This window comes from Euprymna scolopes, chromosome 37 (assembly GCF_053919585.1).
Source record: "Euprymna scolopes isolate OS-2025 chromosome 37, ASM5391958v1, whole genome shotgun sequence".
NCBI lineage: Eukaryota > Metazoa > Mollusca > Cephalopoda > Sepiida > Sepiolidae > Euprymna > Euprymna scolopes.
This window is the reverse complement of record NC_136518.1, coordinates 28,329,857-28,351,309: the sequence shown is the minus strand read 5'-3', so window position 1 is coordinate 28,351,309 and position 21,453 is coordinate 28,329,857. Positions and strand designations below refer to the sequence as shown.

Sequence of the window (21,453 nt, the reverse complement as noted above, 5' to 3'; positions counted from 1 at the left end):
CGGAAACTTTCAGAGCTCTAATGATGATAAAATGCAATGAGGACATGATATAGAGTGTAATGTAGATGTCAAATTTGGAAGGAAATATTTCTTCTTTTTTCTTCTTTTCTTCGCATATTTTCAGATTGTTTAAATCAGTTATTGTATTTTTATTTGTATTTTGAGATTGAGGAATAAAAGTATTTGTATTTGTATTTTTAGCGTTAGTATTTGTATTTGTATTTTTAGAGTTAGGAATAAAAGTATTTGTATTTGTATTTCTGGTAACCTTAACGAAAGTATTTGTATTTCAATTGTTAAAAGTCAGTATTTGATCCAACCCTGATAGCAACCTCCAAAAACACAGATAAGTTGTTAAAACAAAGTGTCTTCTTCAAACATGATAGACAAAAGTGTTCTTGCACAAAATTTAAAAGATTTTGATATTAAATAAATTAAATATGACTAACCTTTTTGTACATATGTTGGCATTCGGAATATATTTTCAGGTATTGCTGTATAAACAGCTTCTTTTGTTTGTAACATGAGTTGAGGGATTTTCTCTCTTGCTATGCATTCTCGAATGTACTACAAGAAAAGTTGAAAATAAAAAGGTTCATCTTATTAATTTTTTTTTTTAATTAAAAAGAACAAAAGAAAATGTTCATTTATAAAATGACATTTTCAATGTGTGTGATACAATTGGAACACAGTGCTAGTGCGATTGCAAAAATTAAAAGTGGATAAAATAAGTTCAGTGTTGTCATTGTTGATTAAAAAAAAAAAAGTTTATTATGCATATGTACAGTGTGATGATGTATAGAAATGAAACTTAACCAGAACACAAATTGCATGGGGAGAAATATGAAAATGAGGATTTGGAATGCAAGTCTTAAAGACATGTTTAATTCTGCATATATATATATATATATATATATATATATATATATATATATATATATATATATATATATATTTAACACCCACTTTCCCAAAATAGCATCTTACACAAAATCTTTAATAAAAACACCATAAAACTCAGCTACAGTTGCAGTGACAACCTAGAAAGAATAATTAAAAAAACATAATAGATTACTTAGCAGCAACAACAATAATAACAGTAACACAAAAAACTGTAACTGCACAAATAAATCACAATTCCACAACAATGCCTACAGACAGAAGTAGCCTACAAAGCTACAACCGCCCTTATGGAATACCCTAATAATAAAAAATACATCGGACTTGCTAAAACTTCATTTAAAGGCTGTTTTAAAGTCCATAAATGCTCCTTTAATAACCCCAACCATCCCAACAAAACCTCACTAACTACCCACTACCTAAACCTGATTCAAAATAATCTTACACCTACTATTAACTGGGAGATTCTTAAAAAAATCTAGTATCTGAAAATCTTTAAACTCTGTTTCCTCTGTCTATACGAAAAATTTCTTATTAATTTCAAAAATAAAGATAAATTATTAATTAGAAGTGAAATGTCAGACACTACAAATCCCACCTCCTCAGCAACTTCACACCCTACTAGAGTTCATCTAATATAACTCCCACAATTTAATAATTGCACACTTTAACATTAGTACCCAAATTATTGTGGCTTATTACTACAAAAAAACTGCCCCTCATCCCTTATATCGCTCTATATCCGATTATTCATATTGTAGTAAAACCAAACACCTCTATCCTAATTATCTGTATTGCGATTTAATCCTTATTAAATTGCACATCATTTTATATTATTTTAACCTTTTAATTCTTTGGAGACTCCTTCCCTCCCCATTTTCCTTATAGCTTTAATCTCACACTTACTTATTGAAAAATTCCTAGTGATCTTTAAACTCCCCCTATTTCCTATATTTATATGAAAACTTCTTTGTTAATAATCTCAAAGATTAAGATACATTATTAAACTTTGGAAGTTGAAATATTAACTATTTGCAAATACTACAATCGCACCTACCAAGTAATTTCAAACTTTTAAAAAGTTCATCTAATATAACTCATAACTCTCTTAATCTACTAATTACACACTTCAACACTTTAGCTTATGACTAACAACAAAAATTACAACCATTTATCTGGCCACCATTAATTGCTCCTACCTTCCTCATCTTTTACATCGTTTTATACCATTCCATACTAATCTGTAACCAAAACCCCTATTTCTAATCTATGCAATTCCCATTAAACTCCACATCATTTTTTAGTTTAGTTAGGTTTTATAAATATCCACCTTTTGTCTGCCTGCATACCTCTAAGCCAATTAATTTTTTACCCCTCCCCCTTTCACATCAAATACTCACGCAACAAAATCCCTCTTTTTAATTATTAACCCTATATTCTTCTAACTATTCTTAATTGTTACTTGTATCATGCAATAATCGCAAACCCAATATAAATAATAGTATGTTAACTATCTACCATATAATTGCTTTCCCACTCAAAACCTCTCCCGTTTTTTATATAATTTATATAGGATGTATGCTAAAATATAATCAAGTAGATGCATATTAACATTGCATCTATAAAAAACATCCCCAAAAAACTTTTCATTTTATATAAACCCTGCCCATCCAAACATCTGCTTTGTTGACACATTTTAACTAATTTCAAATATGTTAACTCAATATCACTTTTTTCAATTCAACTGATTTTGTCCATGGCACATATCTATGTATCTTTCTTTCCTTCTTTCTATCTCCCTTATATAATGGAATTTTTTTATAATTGTATTTTGCTCTCTCTATATTTCTCTTGTTTTCTTAACATTCACGTACCCCAAAAAACCATATCCTTCTCATTTTGACTTTTATCATCTGAAGAAACAGTTGTAATAGACTTAGCAAATATCTCGAGGTTGCAAAAATAAAAGAACATTAACCTCTACTAATGTATTGAGAACTTTTTATCCTGTTTTTTTACCACTTATGCCTCTAAGTATATATTTACATACATTTTTTTTTTTTTTTTTTTTTACATTTTCACCAAAAACAAGGCACATTGCCACTTTGATGTAGGGGGGCTACTATCAGGGACAGCAACTACTGGGGTACTATGTAGGGATTTGGGCAGCAAGATGTCGGTTCACGTTACACTTGAACTTCTGCCCGTCAGTACAGTTGGGGAAGCAGGGACCTGGAATGGAATTCCAAAGTCTAGCGGTTCTGGGGAAGAAACTATTGGAGTAGAAAGATCTTTCAAATCTAGGGATCTCTACTGTGTGGGGGTGGGATTTAGCTGCCTGTCGGGTTTGTCAAGGGTGTTTACATCGTGGGGGCACAAGTGCTTGCAGTTTGTCAGAGCATTCACCATTAAAATACTTGAAGAACAGGCAGAGGGATGCAACATTTCGTCAATGGAACAGAGGCTGAAGCTTAGATGCCAGTTCAGGGCCTATCAGATTGGCGACTCTCTTTTGAACCTTGTTTAGGAGCGAGAGACTAGTAGCAGATGCACCAGCCCAAATATGACAGCAATACTCCATACATTGGCAAATGGAGGCCTTATAGAGGTACAAGATACTTTCGGGTGTTAATAGCTTTCTAGTACGGTAGAGAGAGCCTACCTTCTTCGCAGAAGCCCTGGCAATGCTTTCAATGTAATTGTTCCAACTCATGTTTCCAGTGAACGTTAGGCCAAGGAGTTTGAAAGATGTACTCTCAGATAAAGAGTTGTTGGCCATTGCTATTAGTGGTAGAGAAAGTGTCTTGTAATTATTGAAGGAAACTAGTTTAGTCTTGATGGCATTGAAGGTGACCATCCATTTTTGTCCCCATTCCACTACAGATTGGAAGTCATCCTCTAGTGTTTCTGCCATTTCTTTAGATAGGTGTTCATTTGTTTTCCTGTCGTGCCTGTTATAGAGTGTGATGTCATCAGCATATATACCTATCTCAGAGGCAATTTTGTCGGGGAGGTCATTTATGAATATTAGGAACAATAGCGGTCCAAGGATAGACCCTTAGGGCCCTCCCGCATTTATATCATATTGTTTAGATGTACGACCGTCGAGAACAACCTGGATTTTTCTCTTATTTAGGATTTAATTATGTTTTCTACCAGTGATACCGTATGATCTAATTTTCCTAAGGAGACCCTCATGCCATACCCTGTCAAAAGCCTTAGATATATCTAGAGCTACCGCTCTGCCCTCCCCCGCTTTGTCCGGTGAATGGTATATACATTCAGAGATTACAGTTAGGATGTCTGCTGTGGAACGGCTTGTCTAAATCCATATTGTTGGTCAGTCAGAAGTTTAGCATCTGTAAGGGTTAATTAAGATCTCAAATATTTTGGCGAAAAGTGGGAGGAGGCTAATGGGGTAATAATTTAATGGGTCAGTTCTTTCACCAGAATTCTTGAATACTGGTAACACAGAGGCAGTTTTCCAACAGCCCGGAAAGCAAGATTCATTAGGGCATTTGTTGTAGAGTTTGGAGAGAACTGGAGCTACTTCGGCTGAGCACTTTTTTAATAGCACAGCTGGGATGAGATCGGGTCCACATGCTTTTGAAGTGTCAAGGTTTTTTATGATAGCATGCAAGGGTGATTTTCAGATCATCTAGCATGGCATCTACCTGCATTCATAACCTAAAGGTTTCATCTTTCTGTTGCAGATTTAGATGGTGTGAGACTCTCAGACAGCAACACATCTCACGGATGAGCGTCAGAAGCAGGGGTGCGTCACGGATGAGCGTCAGAAGCAGGGGTGCGTCACGGATGAGCGTCAGAAGCAGGGGTGCGTCACCGATGAGCGTCAGAAGCAGGGGTGCGTCACCGATGAGCGTCAGAAGAACAGATGCGTCACCGATGAGCGTCAGAAGAACAGATGCGTCACCGATGAGCGTCAGAAGAACAGATGCGTCACCGATGAGCGTCAGAAGAACAGATGCGTCACCGATGAGCGTCAGAAGAACAGATGCGTCACCGATGAGCGTCAGAAGAACAGATGCGTCACCGATGAGCGTCAGAAGAACAGATGCGTCACCGATGAGCGTCAGAAGAACAGATGCGTCACCGATGAGCGTCAGAAGAACAGATGCGTCACCGATGAGCGTCAGAAGAACAGATGCGTCACTGATGAGCGTCAGAAGAACAGATGCGTCACGGATGAGCGTCAGAAGAGGCAAAGTTTGAAAATAAAATCGCCCAGCCAGAATGAGTTACTGAAAGATGTTTGAATTTATTTAAGTAAGAACCAAATTGACAGGTGCATGCACGGAAGTTGTCGAGCGTTACGACGACGACGTCAAATGACCAGGTTTGTTTGGTGTAAGCGAAATAAAAAAGAAAACAAAAACAAATGTTAAAACTTAAGGGGGGGGGGGTAATCAAAACATCGAAAAAAAAAATAATGTAAGGCAAACGAACGATGTTAAATGTAAAAATTGAAAAAACAAAAAAGAAAACAGAAAAACGAACACGTGAAAAATGGCTTAAATAAGCCTGTTTCGATATTAAAATTTAAAAAATCGGTGGGTACCCGGATGTTTTTGGGTGTATGGTCGGGGGTGGATAAGTAAAAACAGAAAAACGAACGTTACGTGAAAAATGGCTTAAATAACACTAGTTCAATATTTATATTTAAAAAAATAAAAAGGACATCTCACACCACGATTCGAACCCAAAACGTTTAGATAACGAACCAACACGCTAACCAACTGAGCTAACGCGATGTAACATGAAATTTAGTCAGTTTTCAACTATTTAAAGTAAATCAGGTCATGACGTCATCTGACGCATGCGTAGAACCAGTGGTCATCACGAGAGGACCGAAAAAACAAAAAAGAAAACAGAAAAACGAACGTTAAAACTAAAATCCATAAAAAAAAAAAAAGTGAAAAAAAAGTGAAAAATGGCTTGAATAAGCCTGTTTCGATATTAAAATTTTAAAAAATCGGTGGGTACCTGAGTGTTTTTGGGTGTGTGTGGTCGGCCGAGGGTGTTAATGAAAACCGAAGAATAAGCGTAGTAAAAAAAAAAAACAAAAAAAAAAAACAAAAAAAAAAAAAACAGAAAAACGAACGTTACGTGAAAAATGGCTTAAATAACACTGGTTCAATATTTAAATTAAAAAAAAAAAAAAAAAAAGACATCTTACACTCTTACGATTCGAACCCAAAACGTTTAAGATAATGAACCAACGCTCTAACCAACTGAGCTAACACGACGTAACATGAAATTTAGTCAGTTCTTCAACTCTTTAAACTAAATCAGGTCATGACGTCATCTGACGCAAGCATAGAACCGGTCGTCGTCATGAGAGGACGGTTTTTGTTGACCCCACTCCCCTGTCGAAAATTGTCGATTTCAGGGTGAAAAAAATGAACGTTTTTGGCAAATTTTTCGATATTTTTCGGGTGAAGAATAGAGCTTCAATATGATACCAAGTTTGTCAATTTTTGTTCTGTCTGTCGAAAGTTTTTAGCAGACACACAAACATACATACACACATTTTCGCTTTTATATTTATAGATAGATAGATTAGCAGGGCCATCAAATAAAGATCACAAAGGAACATTAAAATATAAAAAATATTTAATAACAAATTTCATATAATAGAGTGAATAAAAACAACCATTTAATTCAAAAAGAATAATAAGAAAATTTTGCTAATGGCAACCAGAGTGCAAAAGTAAGTCACTAGCATGATGCCTTGTCAATATCTTTTTTTCTAGCTAAGATATTAGTTTTCATTTGGAAATAAGAATAATTTAAGAAAAAGTTTTGGAATTTTAATTTTTTTATTATTAAATCATGTTATTTAATTACTCATATTGTCAGCAAATTTATTGCATATAAGAAAAATAAAAGCACCAAATATTCATTTATTATAGACCATTTCAAAAAATAGTTAAGCAAATTGAGCATGAAATAGGTGTCTTCGGTTTCTATTATATATGCAGTATTTCAAAACAATATTATATTTAATTAAGTTTTGATGGTAATATATGTGATAAATGAAAAAAACTCTACCGTTTATTCATTTTGATTAGAAAAGAAAGATAAACACTTGAGGCAGTTGATTATTTCCGTTTAAATTATTCAGCATAGAGTCATGCAAACTCAAATTGAAAAGAAGCAATAATCAAGGTGTGCATAGTCAATCGACGTGGATTCCCCCCCCCCCCCAAAAAAAAAAAATTGGTCGTATAAGCTAGAAATGAACAAGTAGCCCAAGGTTCATCAGCTGTCAAGATTTATCTATCAAGAAAGATAACGTTCAGAAAAATCATTTAAAAGTTTGAATAAATTTTTAAATAAAAACATTCTTCAAAACAAAAGCTGAAGAATTCTAGAAACTCTGTAAAAAGATGAAACCGTTTATAAACATGTATAACTTACTTTATATTGGCTAAGTGGGTGCTCCTCTAACAAGTATTGGTTACAGCCACATACTTTAAGGACATAGATGTTGCTAAATTGTCTAATGCACATTTGTTGTTGGTCAGCAGTAAGTTTCATACTGCGTGTACGTCTGCGAATAGCTTCCGCTATAACCAACTGAGGAGTGGCTGTGTGAGGGACCTTCACCGAATACTTTTGACGGTCGTCATTATCAGATAAAACCCAAATACACACTATCACATGGTTGGATTCTGAAAAAGGAAAAGAAAATGCAAATATGTCATAGATGCAACATTAATATGGATTTACAGAAGACATTTTGGTTAGAGTCAGTACTTCCTAACTTCCGGCATGGCTGCTACTATAAGCGGTGACAAGGCAAATCAGTTCCTTCACTTTTATTGTTCTTCAGCATTTCTATTGTGAAGCGATTTATTGAAATAAAATATAAGAAAAGGACATTATTGAAAAATACACAATAAAAATTAACAGAATTATACAGATAAAAATAACATAATTAGTTTTTATTTACACATTTAATAATAAAATTTAAAAAATAAGTTTTTATTTTACTTGTAATTTTTGAAGAAATGTTTATGAAATTATAAAAAGATATTTTTCTTTATTTTTAAAAATAAATTTTTTATTTGAATTTATGTTTATGAAAGTATAAAAATGAAATTATTGAAATTAAAATAACAAAATTTCGGGCATGAAAAAAATGTATACATAATATTCCTGAAATAGTTTTAAAAGATTTTAAAAAGTATTTTCAATAGTTATTGAAAAATAAATAAATAAAAGTAATTTCAATAATTAGTAATTAAAATAAGCCTGCAAAAACTGTTCAAAGATTATTAAATAAAGAAAAGAATGATCAGAAAATGTAATAAAAAAAGAGTACATAGCGCAGGAACAGATTTGTCTTGTCACCACTTCTGGTAGCAGCTACACTGGAAGTTTTTTTTTTTTTTTTTTTTTTTACACAGGCATCATCACATTATCAAGGCCAAGAGGCCACTCAAGGATAAGGGTTGCAGAGTGTAGAGTAGAAATTGGAAAATATAGTAATTATTAGTAATGAAAATTTGGTAAATTTGTTAACTTATATGGAAAGGCTCATCAAGAACTTATTTACATTAGACTTGGAGACAACCATATTGCAATCAGCCGGAAAGCAGGAAAACGGAAAACAATTCCACAGGCGTGCAGTTCTAAGAAAGAAGCTTTGTTCATGGAATCTATGTTTAGGTTTAGGCATAGATAAAGAGTGGGGGGAATTATTGATAGTGTTTTCAGCTAGTCGAGCGTTTCTTGTGAAAGTTTGGCGAGGGGGGACCATAGATTGAAGCAGTCAAACACTTTCCATGAAAATAACGATACATCAGAGACAAACTCGCAACATCTCTTCTGTGAGATAGAGGTTGCAAGGAGGAGAAAAGGACATCTCCTACGAGGCTACGAAGTTTATTTTGAACTCTATCAAGGCAGGACAAGTTCTTTCTAGCAGCTCCTGCCCAGATGTGGCAACAGTATTCCATCCTTGTACGTATCTGGCTCTTCTATAGATAGAGAATTGCATTAGCAGTGAGATATCTACTGGATCGATAGAAGGATCCGACCATTTTTCCAGCGGCCTTGGCAACAGATTTGATGTAGGTATTCCATTTAAGATCAGGAGTAATGGTCAAGCCCAGAAGCTTGTCAAAACTTGAGGCCTTCTGAAGACGAGAGCCATTCATTTTAATTGATGCCAGATGTGGATTAGAATGTTGATGATGTAAAGAGGAGCTTGGTTTTAGAGGCATTAAAAGTAACCAGCCACTCCTTTCCCCATTGTACCACGTGATCAAGATCAGAGGAGAGAGAATTGGAGAGAACTTGGTCGTTTACTGTCTTAGATGTGCTACCATAAATGGTAGTGTCATCAGCATAAATGTCTACAAATAATGTAAGGATGTGATTTGGAAGATCATTAATGTAGATCAGGAATAGAGTTGGGCCCAGGATGGACCCCTGAGGGACTCCAGCATTAACACTGTGAACTTCTGATTTTTGCCCCTCAACTACTACTCTTATGAACCTATCAGAAAGAAATGATTTAATAATTGAGAAGACATTTCCAGCTATACCATAGTTAGAGATCTTGTGAAGTAAACCTTTATGCCATACCCTATCAAAGGCCTTAGATATGTCAAGAGCAATTGCCCTAGAAAGGTTTCCTCCGTCGAGAGATTTGCTAATCCTATGAGATATAACTGTAAGCACAACTGCTGTAAATCTAGCAGAACGGAAACCATATTGAGTGTCACTAAAAAGGTTATTTTTGTTGAGATGGTTGATTACTTCTCTATTTAACACAGATTCAAGCAACTTACTCATGAGGCACAGGAGACTTATTGGCCTATACTGAGAGGGGGGATGAGCGATCACTTGAATTCTTAAATACAGGGCATACTGATGAGATTTTCCAGGGTGATGGGAAGCTATTCTCCTTAAGACAACGTTTAAACAGTTTTGTAAGTATGGGCGCTAGCTCTGGTTGAAGTTTTTTGAGTACTATAATTGGAATACCGTCAGGGCCAGTTGCTTTACTGGAATTAAGGTTTTTGATTAGCTTGGAAACATCACGTAAATATATGTATATCACATAGCGTGTTTTCTGATACAGGAGGAAATATTGGGGGTTGGCAGCCTTGATCGCAAAGGGTAGAATTAGCTGCAAAGTTCTTGGCAAAGAGTTTGGCTTTGTCTGATGCTGACGAGATTACCTCAGGTCCATTGATGATAGTTGGGATAGAGCACACGCTTCTGTTCAGGATTCTGTTTGCTATTTGCCAAAACTGGTGGGAACCAAGCCGCTGCTCAGCTACTTTGGACTTGACAGATTGAACATACAACTCTCTTGCGTTCTTTATTACTTTCTTACAATGGTTGCTGGCAGTCCTGAAAGTGGCTTTAGTTTTCATACATCTATTACGTTGGAAACAGTGGAAAAAGTGATTTCTGTGCGCAATGGCAGCAGCACATTCTGGAGAAAACCATGGCTGGCTGTTAGGTTTTTGCTGGAACTTTTTCAAGGTTATGAAACGGTCTATACCTACAATTAACCACTCCGTTAAGTCTGATACTATAGAGGACACATCCTTTTTAAACATGGAACGCAGAGGTAGATCTGATATAAATGTACGGAAGCTATCCCAGTCAGCCTTAGTGTATCGATATACTGTACGATGGAGAGGTACGTCTGAGGACTTATTGCATTTCATTTTTATCTTAATTGATACAACAGAGTGGTCGGAAGATCCAAGAGGAGACGGAACAGAAACTGAACATAGTTCAGGGTAAGTTGTGAGAAAAAGGTGTAGTAAACTCGCATACTGGCCGTCATTGTCGGGCACACGGGTGGGTTCGTGAACAATCTGAGTGAGATCATAAGCAATGGAGAAATCATGACAGAATCTCCCCTCATCATCGGTCTTGTTTGAGTGGGTTAACCATTCCACGTTGTGAATATCGAAGTCACCACATACGTGAATGTTAGCTGAAAGATAAGCAGATAGGACTTTGTCAATTTTCTCAGATATGCTTTTAAAGATAGTAACTCTGCTGTTGTGGGGGCCATAGAGAGTAAATATAAATGCAGTAGCGTGAGCTAATGCAACCCGGAAGCACATATAGGGTAAGTTAGGATCTTCTCTGGAGATGTCCCTACCACATGAAAAGCTATCTTTAATATAGACATATATTCCATAGCCATGGCGATCTTGGGGGTCAGATTTAGTAGTTAAGTTAGAGTATCCTTTAATTGTGAACTCTTCTAGGGAAATAGCCTGTCCAATGCCAGTTTCGCTAAAAAATAAAAGGTCTGGTTTAGTCTCCTGTAATTGGGTTTCAACCTCTGGAAGGTTAGAACGTAGACCCCTGATGTTGGAGAAGGAGACATGGTAGTAGGGGTCTACGTTTGAAGTTGGAGAACCGGATTTAATTGTGTATTTTTTCTAGAAACTTGTTATGATCGAATTTTGGAATTTCTGGATTAGGTCTTCAGATTTCCTTAGAGCAAGACAGAGAGGGGAAACTAAGAGAGAAAAAGAAACGAAGAATTTAAAAAAATTTTTTTTTTGTAGAACATAAGGTAAAGCCGTAACACTTACACACTAATATGGCATCAAGAGGGCTCACTAGAAACTACTGCATGGTCCAGAATCCATTCACCAAATGGCAATACAGCAGCCCCAGTACTTTGCACCTGCTGATAGGACAGCCTCCTTAGTAGTTAATCCAAGGTTCGGGTCCCTGACTATCAGGCGGATAACGTCAGCTCAGATAAAACGTTTACCTCCAGCACCCTTACTAGTGACATGGCTACAAGGATAGACATAGAAACAGAAAATTTCCGCCATCTCTGCCAACTGTTCGCGCAAAATACTGCCAACCAAGAAAACAGCTTTTTCTTCTCCCTTTGTCAGAAAAATCACTCATTAAAAAATGAGGACTGAGGGACAAATAAGGAGAAGCGAGAGTAACAGGAGCTGCCGATAACGCATCCACAATGCGTTTTCTCTCCATTAAAGAAAAAAAAAAAAAAATTATTACGTATTATACTTAAAAGTCCAACGGACGTGTTTAAGGGAAAGTATGGTGATAGATTCCCCTCTCACGAACTAAAAAAGAATACAATTACCTAATCTATTTTTGCAATCAACTTGGTAGATAAATAAACATTTATGGACCAGAAAAACGCTAGCATTTAATAAAACAGACATACATAAATTAAATACTGAAATAAAATATAGTTATTAATATTTGAATCTAAAGATAAAAAGTATGATTAATATAGAAGTCACTTATCTCGAAAAAAAAACACTTCCGTCTCCAAAATGCAAACTGCAGAAAAGAATTTAAGTTTTAATAACAACAGTGTTCAAAAGACTTTTTTTTTTTTTTTAAATTAACCGTTAAAAGAAAAGCATGATCTTATTCTGAACTTTTCACGTTTTAAGAAACTTGTGATATATCACAAAGGGAAAATTAAATTAACTTTCTTGGACTTACATTTTTGGATTTCACCATTATTGGATGCTTTTCCTTTCACCTGGCTGTCCATTCACGTGAAATCACTTTTTTCTTCAGCATGTTCCCTCTGCTTCACTTTTTGTTATCAAGTAAGATCTTTGACTTACTTGCAGTTTCATCCAAATACTTTTGTAAGCAAAATCCGATCCCGTATTTTGCGAATTCCTACCCTCTGATGAGAAGCAAAGTATTTCTTCAAAACTCTGCGGATTAAAGACTATCCACTTATTAAGTGTTTCCTTTTCAGATTAAATATGTTTTTAACTCTTTTTCAGAGTGTTTTTTTTAACATGTTTTATTAACTATTTGCTCTTATGTGTGTGTGTGTATATATATATATATATATATATATATATATATATATATCAGTTAACTATGAGAGCTCCAGAAAGAATTGAAATGAAGGATTAAAATTACTTAAGTTTTTTTTTTTAAATTAAAATCTTAGAGCAAAAAAAAAAAAAAATCATCTTAATGTATGTATGCATTAGTTTGCTAAAGTTGTCAATTCATCTAAAAGTACGACAAACCAAACCTAATTAAACAGTAGTAGTAATAGTAATAAAAGAGGTAATATAATATAGCTATTCTGGTTAGCTTTGACATATTGCCTCTAGATTTGTATGTTAGATATAGTCTTTTTGTTTTTTTAGGTAAAATAAAAAATATTTTTAAAGGATATTGTTTTATTATATACATATATATATATATATATACTAGACAACCCAGTATGTTATATTAGCTATGGAATTAATGTATGAGCGTGACGCTTGTGACATAAAAATATTTTTTTGTGACATAACAAACATTTCTATGAAAGTATATTAAAATGATGTATTTCAATGAGTCGTTCTGATTATAATTGGTTATTTTTGAAAAACTTACAGCCATTGAATTATAAGTGGTTTGCTATACTTATAGGTAAATGTACACTGAACAGATACCATAATACTTAAAGTTAAATTAAAATTTTGATATATCTTAATTTAAACGAAAAAAAAAAAAACAATTGGGACGCTGAAAACATACACAGTAAAACAATGTTTTATTGTCGTGTTGATTATTTATTTGTAACGCAAACTAAAAAAAAAAACATTTTTGGGGGTTATTTATTTTATGTTAGTAGTGTAGAAGAAAATGTATGAATGTTTTTTAAGAAAGGTGTATTAAAAAATGGAGAATAAATTTTTTAAAAAATGAAGGCGGTGGGTAAATCACCGTTGTAAAATGCTCTTATGGTTGTCAACGGGTTAAAGTAAATTTATTTGTAAGAAAATTGTGTTAGAATAACTTAAACATAATATGGAAATGGACGATGTAAAAAAGTGCAGAACGTATTAACAATCGTTTATTTGGATAATTTAAACAAGTAAAAAACAACAAAAACAATTGGGATGCTGAAAACATACACAATAAAACAATACGTTTTATTATTTGTTTATGTACGCATACGCAACCGGAAGTCATAAACCGGATGTTGGGTTACAACACCCGTTACAAGGTCAGTTTATTGAGGGGAATAACTGTGAGAGTTTAATTCTTGAGCACGTTATTAAATATTTTCTGTAATAGATTTGTTTTCATTTCGAAATATTCTTCTAAGCTGAATCATTATTTTTAATTCGGATGTAATTTTTTTTTTCGCTTATTCTTAATTTTTAAGTAACCTTTTTTATTTGTTATTGTTGAGTTATTCGTTTCTTTCACTGTATTTAGTAGTTTTACGCCGATATAATTCATTGTTCTGTTTATAATTTATTTTTTATTAAAAAAAATACAGCCATTGAATTATAAGTGGTTTGCCATACTTATAGGTAAATGTGCACTGAACAGATAGCATAATACTTAAAGTTAAATTGAAATTTTGATATATCTTAATTTAAATGCAAAAAAAAAAAAAAAAAAAAAAAAAAAAACAATTGGGACGCTGAAAACGTACACAGTAAAACAATACGTTGTCAATGGGTTAAAGTTGATTTATTTGTAAGAAAATTGCGACAGTATAGTTGCAAAACATCCCCACCCTTTGCATGTTAAATAATAATTTCTAAATAATAACATTAATATTTTAGTGCGCAGGTCAAATTCTGCAAAAGTAGCGATTTATGTTTATTTGTTTACGTTGTTATGGGTTAATGTTTATGTGCGCATGCGCAACCGGATGTCGTAAACTGGAAAGTGGGTTACATCACTTGTTACGAGGTAATTTGAGTTTTATAATTATATAGATATATAAAATTTATCATCCTATGTATTTAAACAGTGTTGTATCTCTTATTTATTAAAGATATAATTTCATAAAACTCTTCCTTATATATTTAAAGTAACGTAATTGTCACATCATGTGGTATATCTTTCCCATCCATCCATAGCTTTGAGCCCCAAAGGGGCATAGGCCGTCTACAACTTTTTGTAGATGCTTTTGTAGCGACCAAGTTCTTTTTACTGGGTGAGGGTGCTGGCCCCACACCCAACCTTCACAGAAGGTACATACAGCGCCTAGCCTTCCCAAATGGTCACCCATCTGGTACTGGCCAGGCTTAATGTTGCTTAACTTCGGTGATCTGTCAATGTGATTGTGCCATACAGGTATAGCTTTACTGCAAAGAAAATCATAGAACATTTTATGACTATATTTCTACATAAAAGAAAAGTTATCCCCCTCCCCCCTTGTGTTAGTAAGCTTGAAGGACAAGACACTGTATAGGTTATGCCCAAGATGGCGACTGCTTGTTTTTTTCTTGTTTTTTTTTTAATTTTTTAAAAAGGTCCAGTTTATAGGTGGTTTTCATATCTATCCGGATCTAGTCATTGTCCCTCTATGAAGGGCAAAAGGTGTTGTAAGGGGGCGGTTTTTGTTGGTTGATTGGTTGTTTTGTTTTACGGCATATCAACCCTTTTCAGGTTATTTAATGGTGATTTTGAAGAACAATTTTTTAATATAGTATATTTGTTTTTTAAGTCGTATTCTATTTAACCCATAGTTGGGACCTTAACAGGTGCTACCACTCCGGGTCAGAGTGGACCTGGGAGCAATGACAATTAAAGGGTGGCTCCACACTCCCTAAGGCCTGCAAGCTGGGGCCTCACCATCAGATATAGTTTAAGGTCATATCCAGGACCATTGTGTAAAAGGGTTCTTTTTAAAAAATTTTATATAGGCCAATTTTTTTAAGATATAAGAGTATGGTGCGGGGATTGTTTTTTTCAAATAACTCTTTAATATTGTTTTCTATGTAGAATCACTGTCTTACTATTACAAAATCAGTACATTCAATTAATATGTGTTTGATTGTGAGTGGTGTTTGACAAGGTATACAGATTGGTTGGTTTTCTTTTTTTAGAAGATATGAGTGGGTCAAGTGGGTATGGCCTATTTTTATTCTTGTTAGTTTAACTTCTTTTCTGTTTAATTTCGTGTTTTGTTGTTGTTTTTTTATTTTTGTCATGATTTCATGCAGTTTATTGTTAGGGTATTCGTTCCACTAAGTTTGCCATTTCTCTGTTGTGTATGCATTGATACATCTTTTTAGATCTATGTACAGTATTTTAAAATTTGCATCGATTGGGAGGTTTAAGGCATTTTTTGCTGCTGAGTCTGCTAATTCGTTACCTTTAATACCGGAATGGCTGGGTATCCAGCAGAAAATGATTTTTTTTATTGTTTAATTCCGTTAATTTTTGGAGTAGTTTTGCGATTAGGGGGTTGTCCATCTTTTTATTCTTAATAGTTTTTAGAGTAGATTGGGAGTCTGAAAGGATTATAAACTTGTTTTTTCTGTTATTGGAGACTAGATTGAGAGCTAGGATTAAAGCATGTATTTCAGCACTGAAGATTGAGGTTTCTTTTGGGAGGTTTGATTGTTTTTTGATTGATTTATTGAGTATTGCTGCACTGGCTGTTGCGTTGTTTTGTTTAGATCCATCTGTATAGATGTGTGTGTGGTCTGGATACTTTTCTTTGATTTTATAGAGATCGTCATGATAGGTTATTGGATGAGTATGTTTCTTTTCATGTCTACTTGAACTTAGGTCAATGTTAGGGCATACAATTTTCCAGGGAGGTGTTTTGGGTAAAACAGTTTTGTTAATTTTGGTTATGGGGAGATTTACTTCTTGGGAGATCGATTTTATCCTAAGTCCAAAGGTTTTGATTGCGTTTTCTTTTTGGTCGAAGAGGTGTTTACGGTTTGGGTTTAAGTAGCAATACACATGAAAAAATTGAAATAGCTTGAAATATTTCAATATTGGTATGCATAGAAAGAGCTTGATGAGCTAAGAAAGAATCTTTTTAAATTTTTAAAATCTGATTAAAATTAAGGAAGTTATGGCTATTTTTGTGCCTCACACGTTTGGATATTTTTCCCTCTTCAAAGCCATATGCGTTTCGTCACATTTTTTACACTACTTTTTCAGTAAAAATGTCATATCTTTGTTAAAACACAAGACTAAGAAATGAAATTTACCATATAAGTGTATTTTTGTACAAGGAATCAGAATATGCAACTGAAAATCTCCCAAAGTTTATGGTTTCCAAATCTGCAGTAAATGTGCATAAATATGCAGCAATTCCTTAAAAATGCCATGTATCCATAAACAGAAAAGAAGTTGGAGAACTCAAAGTTGAATTGTAATGTGCTTTATGTACAAAAAACTTAAATCTAAACGTAGCACCATTTAAAAATGAATATATTGCAATATTTCTTTGGTATTATTGTAGATTAACACCTTCTGTTTAACCCCACTCAACTCCTTCTGACCACCCCTCCAAAATGTGATTCTACCTTTTTAGGAAATTATGTATAAAATGCCATGAAAAACTTTTATGAAAGATAAACAAATTATTTTAGAATTGAATGTAAAATAATTTCCTAATATAGGTCATTTTAGGGCAGTTAACTTTTTTTTTTCTATGGGAAAATATGCATGCTTTTTTTTTTTTTTTTTAAAGATGATTACATTTTAAGAGGGTTTCTATACAATGAGAATATGGGGAGGGTTGCCATTCGGACTTTGAATTAATTGTAGGGGCTAAGGAAAATTATGTGTGAACATACTGAAAACTTGACAGAGACAAAGCTAACAAAAACAATATTAGAGGGGAGAGCGGTTAGTTTCACAAAAATTTCCTGGCCATTCTAGCATTTTAGGACAGTTAACCAATTTATTTTTATGTGTATTTTTCTTTAAGGAAGGATCTATTTTTTGTTTGTTTTAGATGCTTGTATGTGGCTTACAGAGGTATTTTGTTGGGGGGGGGCTTGCCACTCGAACTTAATGTTATTGTTAGGGTTAAAGAGTGTTTTAGGAATACGAACCGTTACTTCATTTTTGTTTTGTTGTCCTAACTGCAAAATGCCGTTTCCATTTCAAATAAATATTTTACAGAAAGTTATATATATACATATATATATATATATATATATATATATGTGTGTGTGTGTGTGTGTGTGTGTGTGTGTGTGTGTGTGTGTGTGTGTGTGTATTCGACAGGTAAATAAGTCAGCAAATGTTATATTTAGTTTTAATTTAATAAGAAACTGCGTTGCGAAATTTCAAAGAAAATTCCATAAATTTGTTGATTTCTATTTTCGAGGTTGAAGGTGTTAATTCCATAGGCCGTTTTATACTACGCTGGAGCAGGTTGTAAAAATATCTTTCGCTTAATAAGTAGAAAAAAAAAAATAACGAAATAAAAAGCTTCCTAATTGTAGTTTGATGTGTTTTCTTTTAAAATTTCAAGAATATTGATATAGATTTTGAGGGTTTGTATTACTATACACATAGATTCGAAAAAGTTGTCAAAAAACAAATATATAACAAATAAATGTTATCAAAAGCAAGTTACTTTTCTACCTAACTGGATAATTTTTTAGTGTTTTTATTTAATGTAACATGTTTATTCAGCTTGAAAACAGTGTTTACCGATGTTTTGGAAAATTTAAAATGGCGCCCGACTCTTGAAACGGTAAGTTTGTGGAAAAGAGTTAAAAATAAAAAAGTAGACAAAATACTGCTAGAAACTCACTCAATATATGTTACCGTGACATAGGCTGACATATATTTGGTGAGTTTTTAACAGTATTTTGTATAGTTTTTTTTATTTTTAACTCCTTTTCTCAAACTTACCGTGTCAAAGAGTCGGGCCGGGCGCCATTTTTAATTTTCCAATACATCGGTAAACACTACGTTTTTCGAGCTGAATAAACATGTTACATTAAATAAAAACACTAGAAAATTATCCAGTTAGGTAGAAAAGTAACTTATCTTGCCTTTGATAACATTTATTTGTTATATATTTGTTTTTGACAACTTTTTCGAATCTATGTATAAACGAGGTTTTGATACTTATTTTGATTTTGAAAAAAAAACATTTGTGGCTGTTCGCAGTAAAACATTGTTTTAATTCGCTGTTCAAAATTAATTTAAAGAATAAAAGTGCATGCAAGCTATATATCTACAAAAGTTTATTTTGTTTTTTAACCATGTTTTTAAATTTGACGAGAAATGTGAGAAATTGCAACAGATTCATAATGCCGAATTGGTTGGGATTGTTATTATACATTCTGAAAACCGAATAGTTCTAAACTAATGTTATTCTGATAACAAAATAGCTCTAATTAAAACATATAAGAACATTTATATTCATATTTTCATGTTTTTCTTAATTCGTTCTTGAATAAAAATTAAAGAACGCGTGTTGTTTATACACTGTACTATCGCTGATTCTACAGGCTAGAGCTGCTGCTGCTTCTAGTAATACTAACTTCATTTGACCAAATTCAAGAAATAGAAACAATTTTTTTTTCGGGTAGGTCCTTTTAAATTATCAATTACCACGGTCCTACTCAACATAAAATAATACTTTTAATTGATAAAGATAGTAAAAAGATTGATTTACTTACTACTGGGTGTCCGAAGAATTTTTTTTTCAAAATGTTCGATACTCGTCATATTAAAGTCTTATTTTTAACACGACAAAAAAAGAAATGGTCAAAAATATTTCGGACACTTGACAGTATTAAGATTAACACCTCTACTGATTGGTTCCCAAATTTCATGACGAAATTCTTCATACAATCACGGTACGGACCTTTAGAAAACAGGGGGGGGTCATTACAAAACCTTACCGAAAACGCCATTTTATGACGTTCACATTTTTATCACTTTATTTGCTTAAAACTCTTAAAATATATAATGTACATTCATATTTATTAATTCATTTGAAAGTATATTCATTTCCGAACAAAACAGTAGTAATTTGAAGACTTGAAGTGCTTTGGTTTAAAAAATATGGCTATTTTAGTAGAACTACCTTGAAATCTGTGATTATCCAAAGCGTTTTTTCGTCCGTGTGTATTACTAGTTTAAGGTGCTATTGTGTGCTGGGTTAGTGGGATTGGCTGTGAGTTTTGTGTAGTATTTTAGACCAAGGTTTTGGTTTCTGAGCATTGGAGGGGTTTCATGTGCTTCTGCATACAGGCTTTCTACAGGGGAGGTTGGAAATGCTCCTAGTGCTAGTCTTAGTTCTGAATGGCATATTGTATTGAGGGTTTTTAGGTATAACTTTCTGGTGGATTGATATATGAAGCTACCGTAATCTATTTTTGATCTAATTAATGCTCTATATAGTTTGAGTAGTGTGTTCTTGTCAGCTCCCCAATCTGTATGGACAATGACTCGTAGGAGTTGTAATGCTTTGTTACATTTGGTTTTGATATGATTGATGTGTGGAATGAAATTAAGTTTTTTGTCAAAAATGATTCCTAGGTGCTTGTGTTCGTTTACAAATGGAATTTTTTCACCTTCAATCTGTAAGGTTGGGTCAGGGTGGAGTTTCCGATGGTTACAGAAATGGATGCATTTTGTTTTAGTTTTGGAGAATTTGAAACCATTTTTAGTTGCCCATTTATTAATTTTATTTATGTTGTGTTGTAATTTCCTTTCAATAGTATGAATGTATTTAGATCTGTAGCTGATTGAGCAATCATCTACATATAAAGAGCTATGTATATCAGGAGAGAGTTATTTTATAATGTCATTGATTTTAATGTTAAAGAGAGTTGTTGACAATATGCTGCCTTGGGGAACTCCTTGTTTTTGTGGGTCTGATAAAGTCGAGTTTATGCGAACTTAGAAAGATCTGTCTGTTAAGAAGTTTTTTATAAATTCAGGTAGTCTACCTCTTAGTCCAATGTTGTGGAGATCTTTTATGATACCGTATTTCCAGGTAGTATCATATGCCTTCTCTAGGTCAAAAAATATGGTGGTTACATGTTTCTTAATGAAAGCTTCCCTGATATATGTTTCTAGATTGATGATATGATCAATGCATCCACGATTTTTTTGGTAGCCACATTGATTTTTTGAAATGATATTGTTTGTTTCTAGGTACCACATTAAACGGAAGTTGATCATTCTTTCCATGGTTATGCATAAGCAATAGGAGCATGAGCAATAGGTCGGTAATTTTCTGGATTTGATGAATCTTTTCCCGGTTTTCCTATGGGAATTATTGTGGCTTGTTTCCATATTTTGGGGAATTCTTTATCCATATTTTGTTGAACATTTGCAGGAGAGTTTTAAGTGATTCGGGAGGTATATTTTTTAGGAAACTGTAGTGGATCTCATCCGGTCCAACGGCTGAGTTGTGGGATTTTTCTATGGCATCTTTAAGTTTGTCTAGTGAGAAGGTCTCGTTGTAGGGTTCTTGGTTATTGGAATCGAAGTTTATTTTATATTTTTCCTGATTTTCCTTTTGTGCTTGAAATTGTTTTTTGTATTGTTTCGATGATGAATTGTTAGCGAAAGTTTTGGCCAGTGTATCAGCTATATCTTTGTTTTCAGTTATTTTGTTGTTTTTAGTGAGGAGGTGATTGTTTAGGGTGGGGTTATCTTTCCGGGAGATTTTTCTAATAATTTTCCAGATAGTTTTAGGTTTGGTAGAAGTGTTGATTTGATTGACGAATTGTTGCCAACAATTTTGTTTTGATTCCTTTATTGTTTTACGTGCTTTTGCTCTGAGTCGTT

General features: G+C 33.6%; 1 protein-coding gene across 1 annotated transcript in view; it reads right to left on the bottom strand.

Annotated features, from left to right (window-relative positions):
* LOC145261114 (phosphatidylinositol 4,5-bisphosphate 3-kinase catalytic subunit alpha isoform-like) overlaps positions 1-21,453 on the bottom strand; it is a 310,781-nt gene that overhangs the window by 193,201 nt on the left and 96,127 nt on the right. Inside the window, exons 4-5 of the mRNA XM_080119338.1 lie at positions 7,342-7,595; positions 450-567 (exon numbers count right to left, since the gene is read on the bottom strand). Of these exons, the coding sequence (XP_079975464.1) occupies positions 450-567; positions 7,342-7,595 (372 nt within the window). The remainder of the gene's footprint in view (positions 1-449; positions 568-7,341; positions 7,596-21,453) is intronic.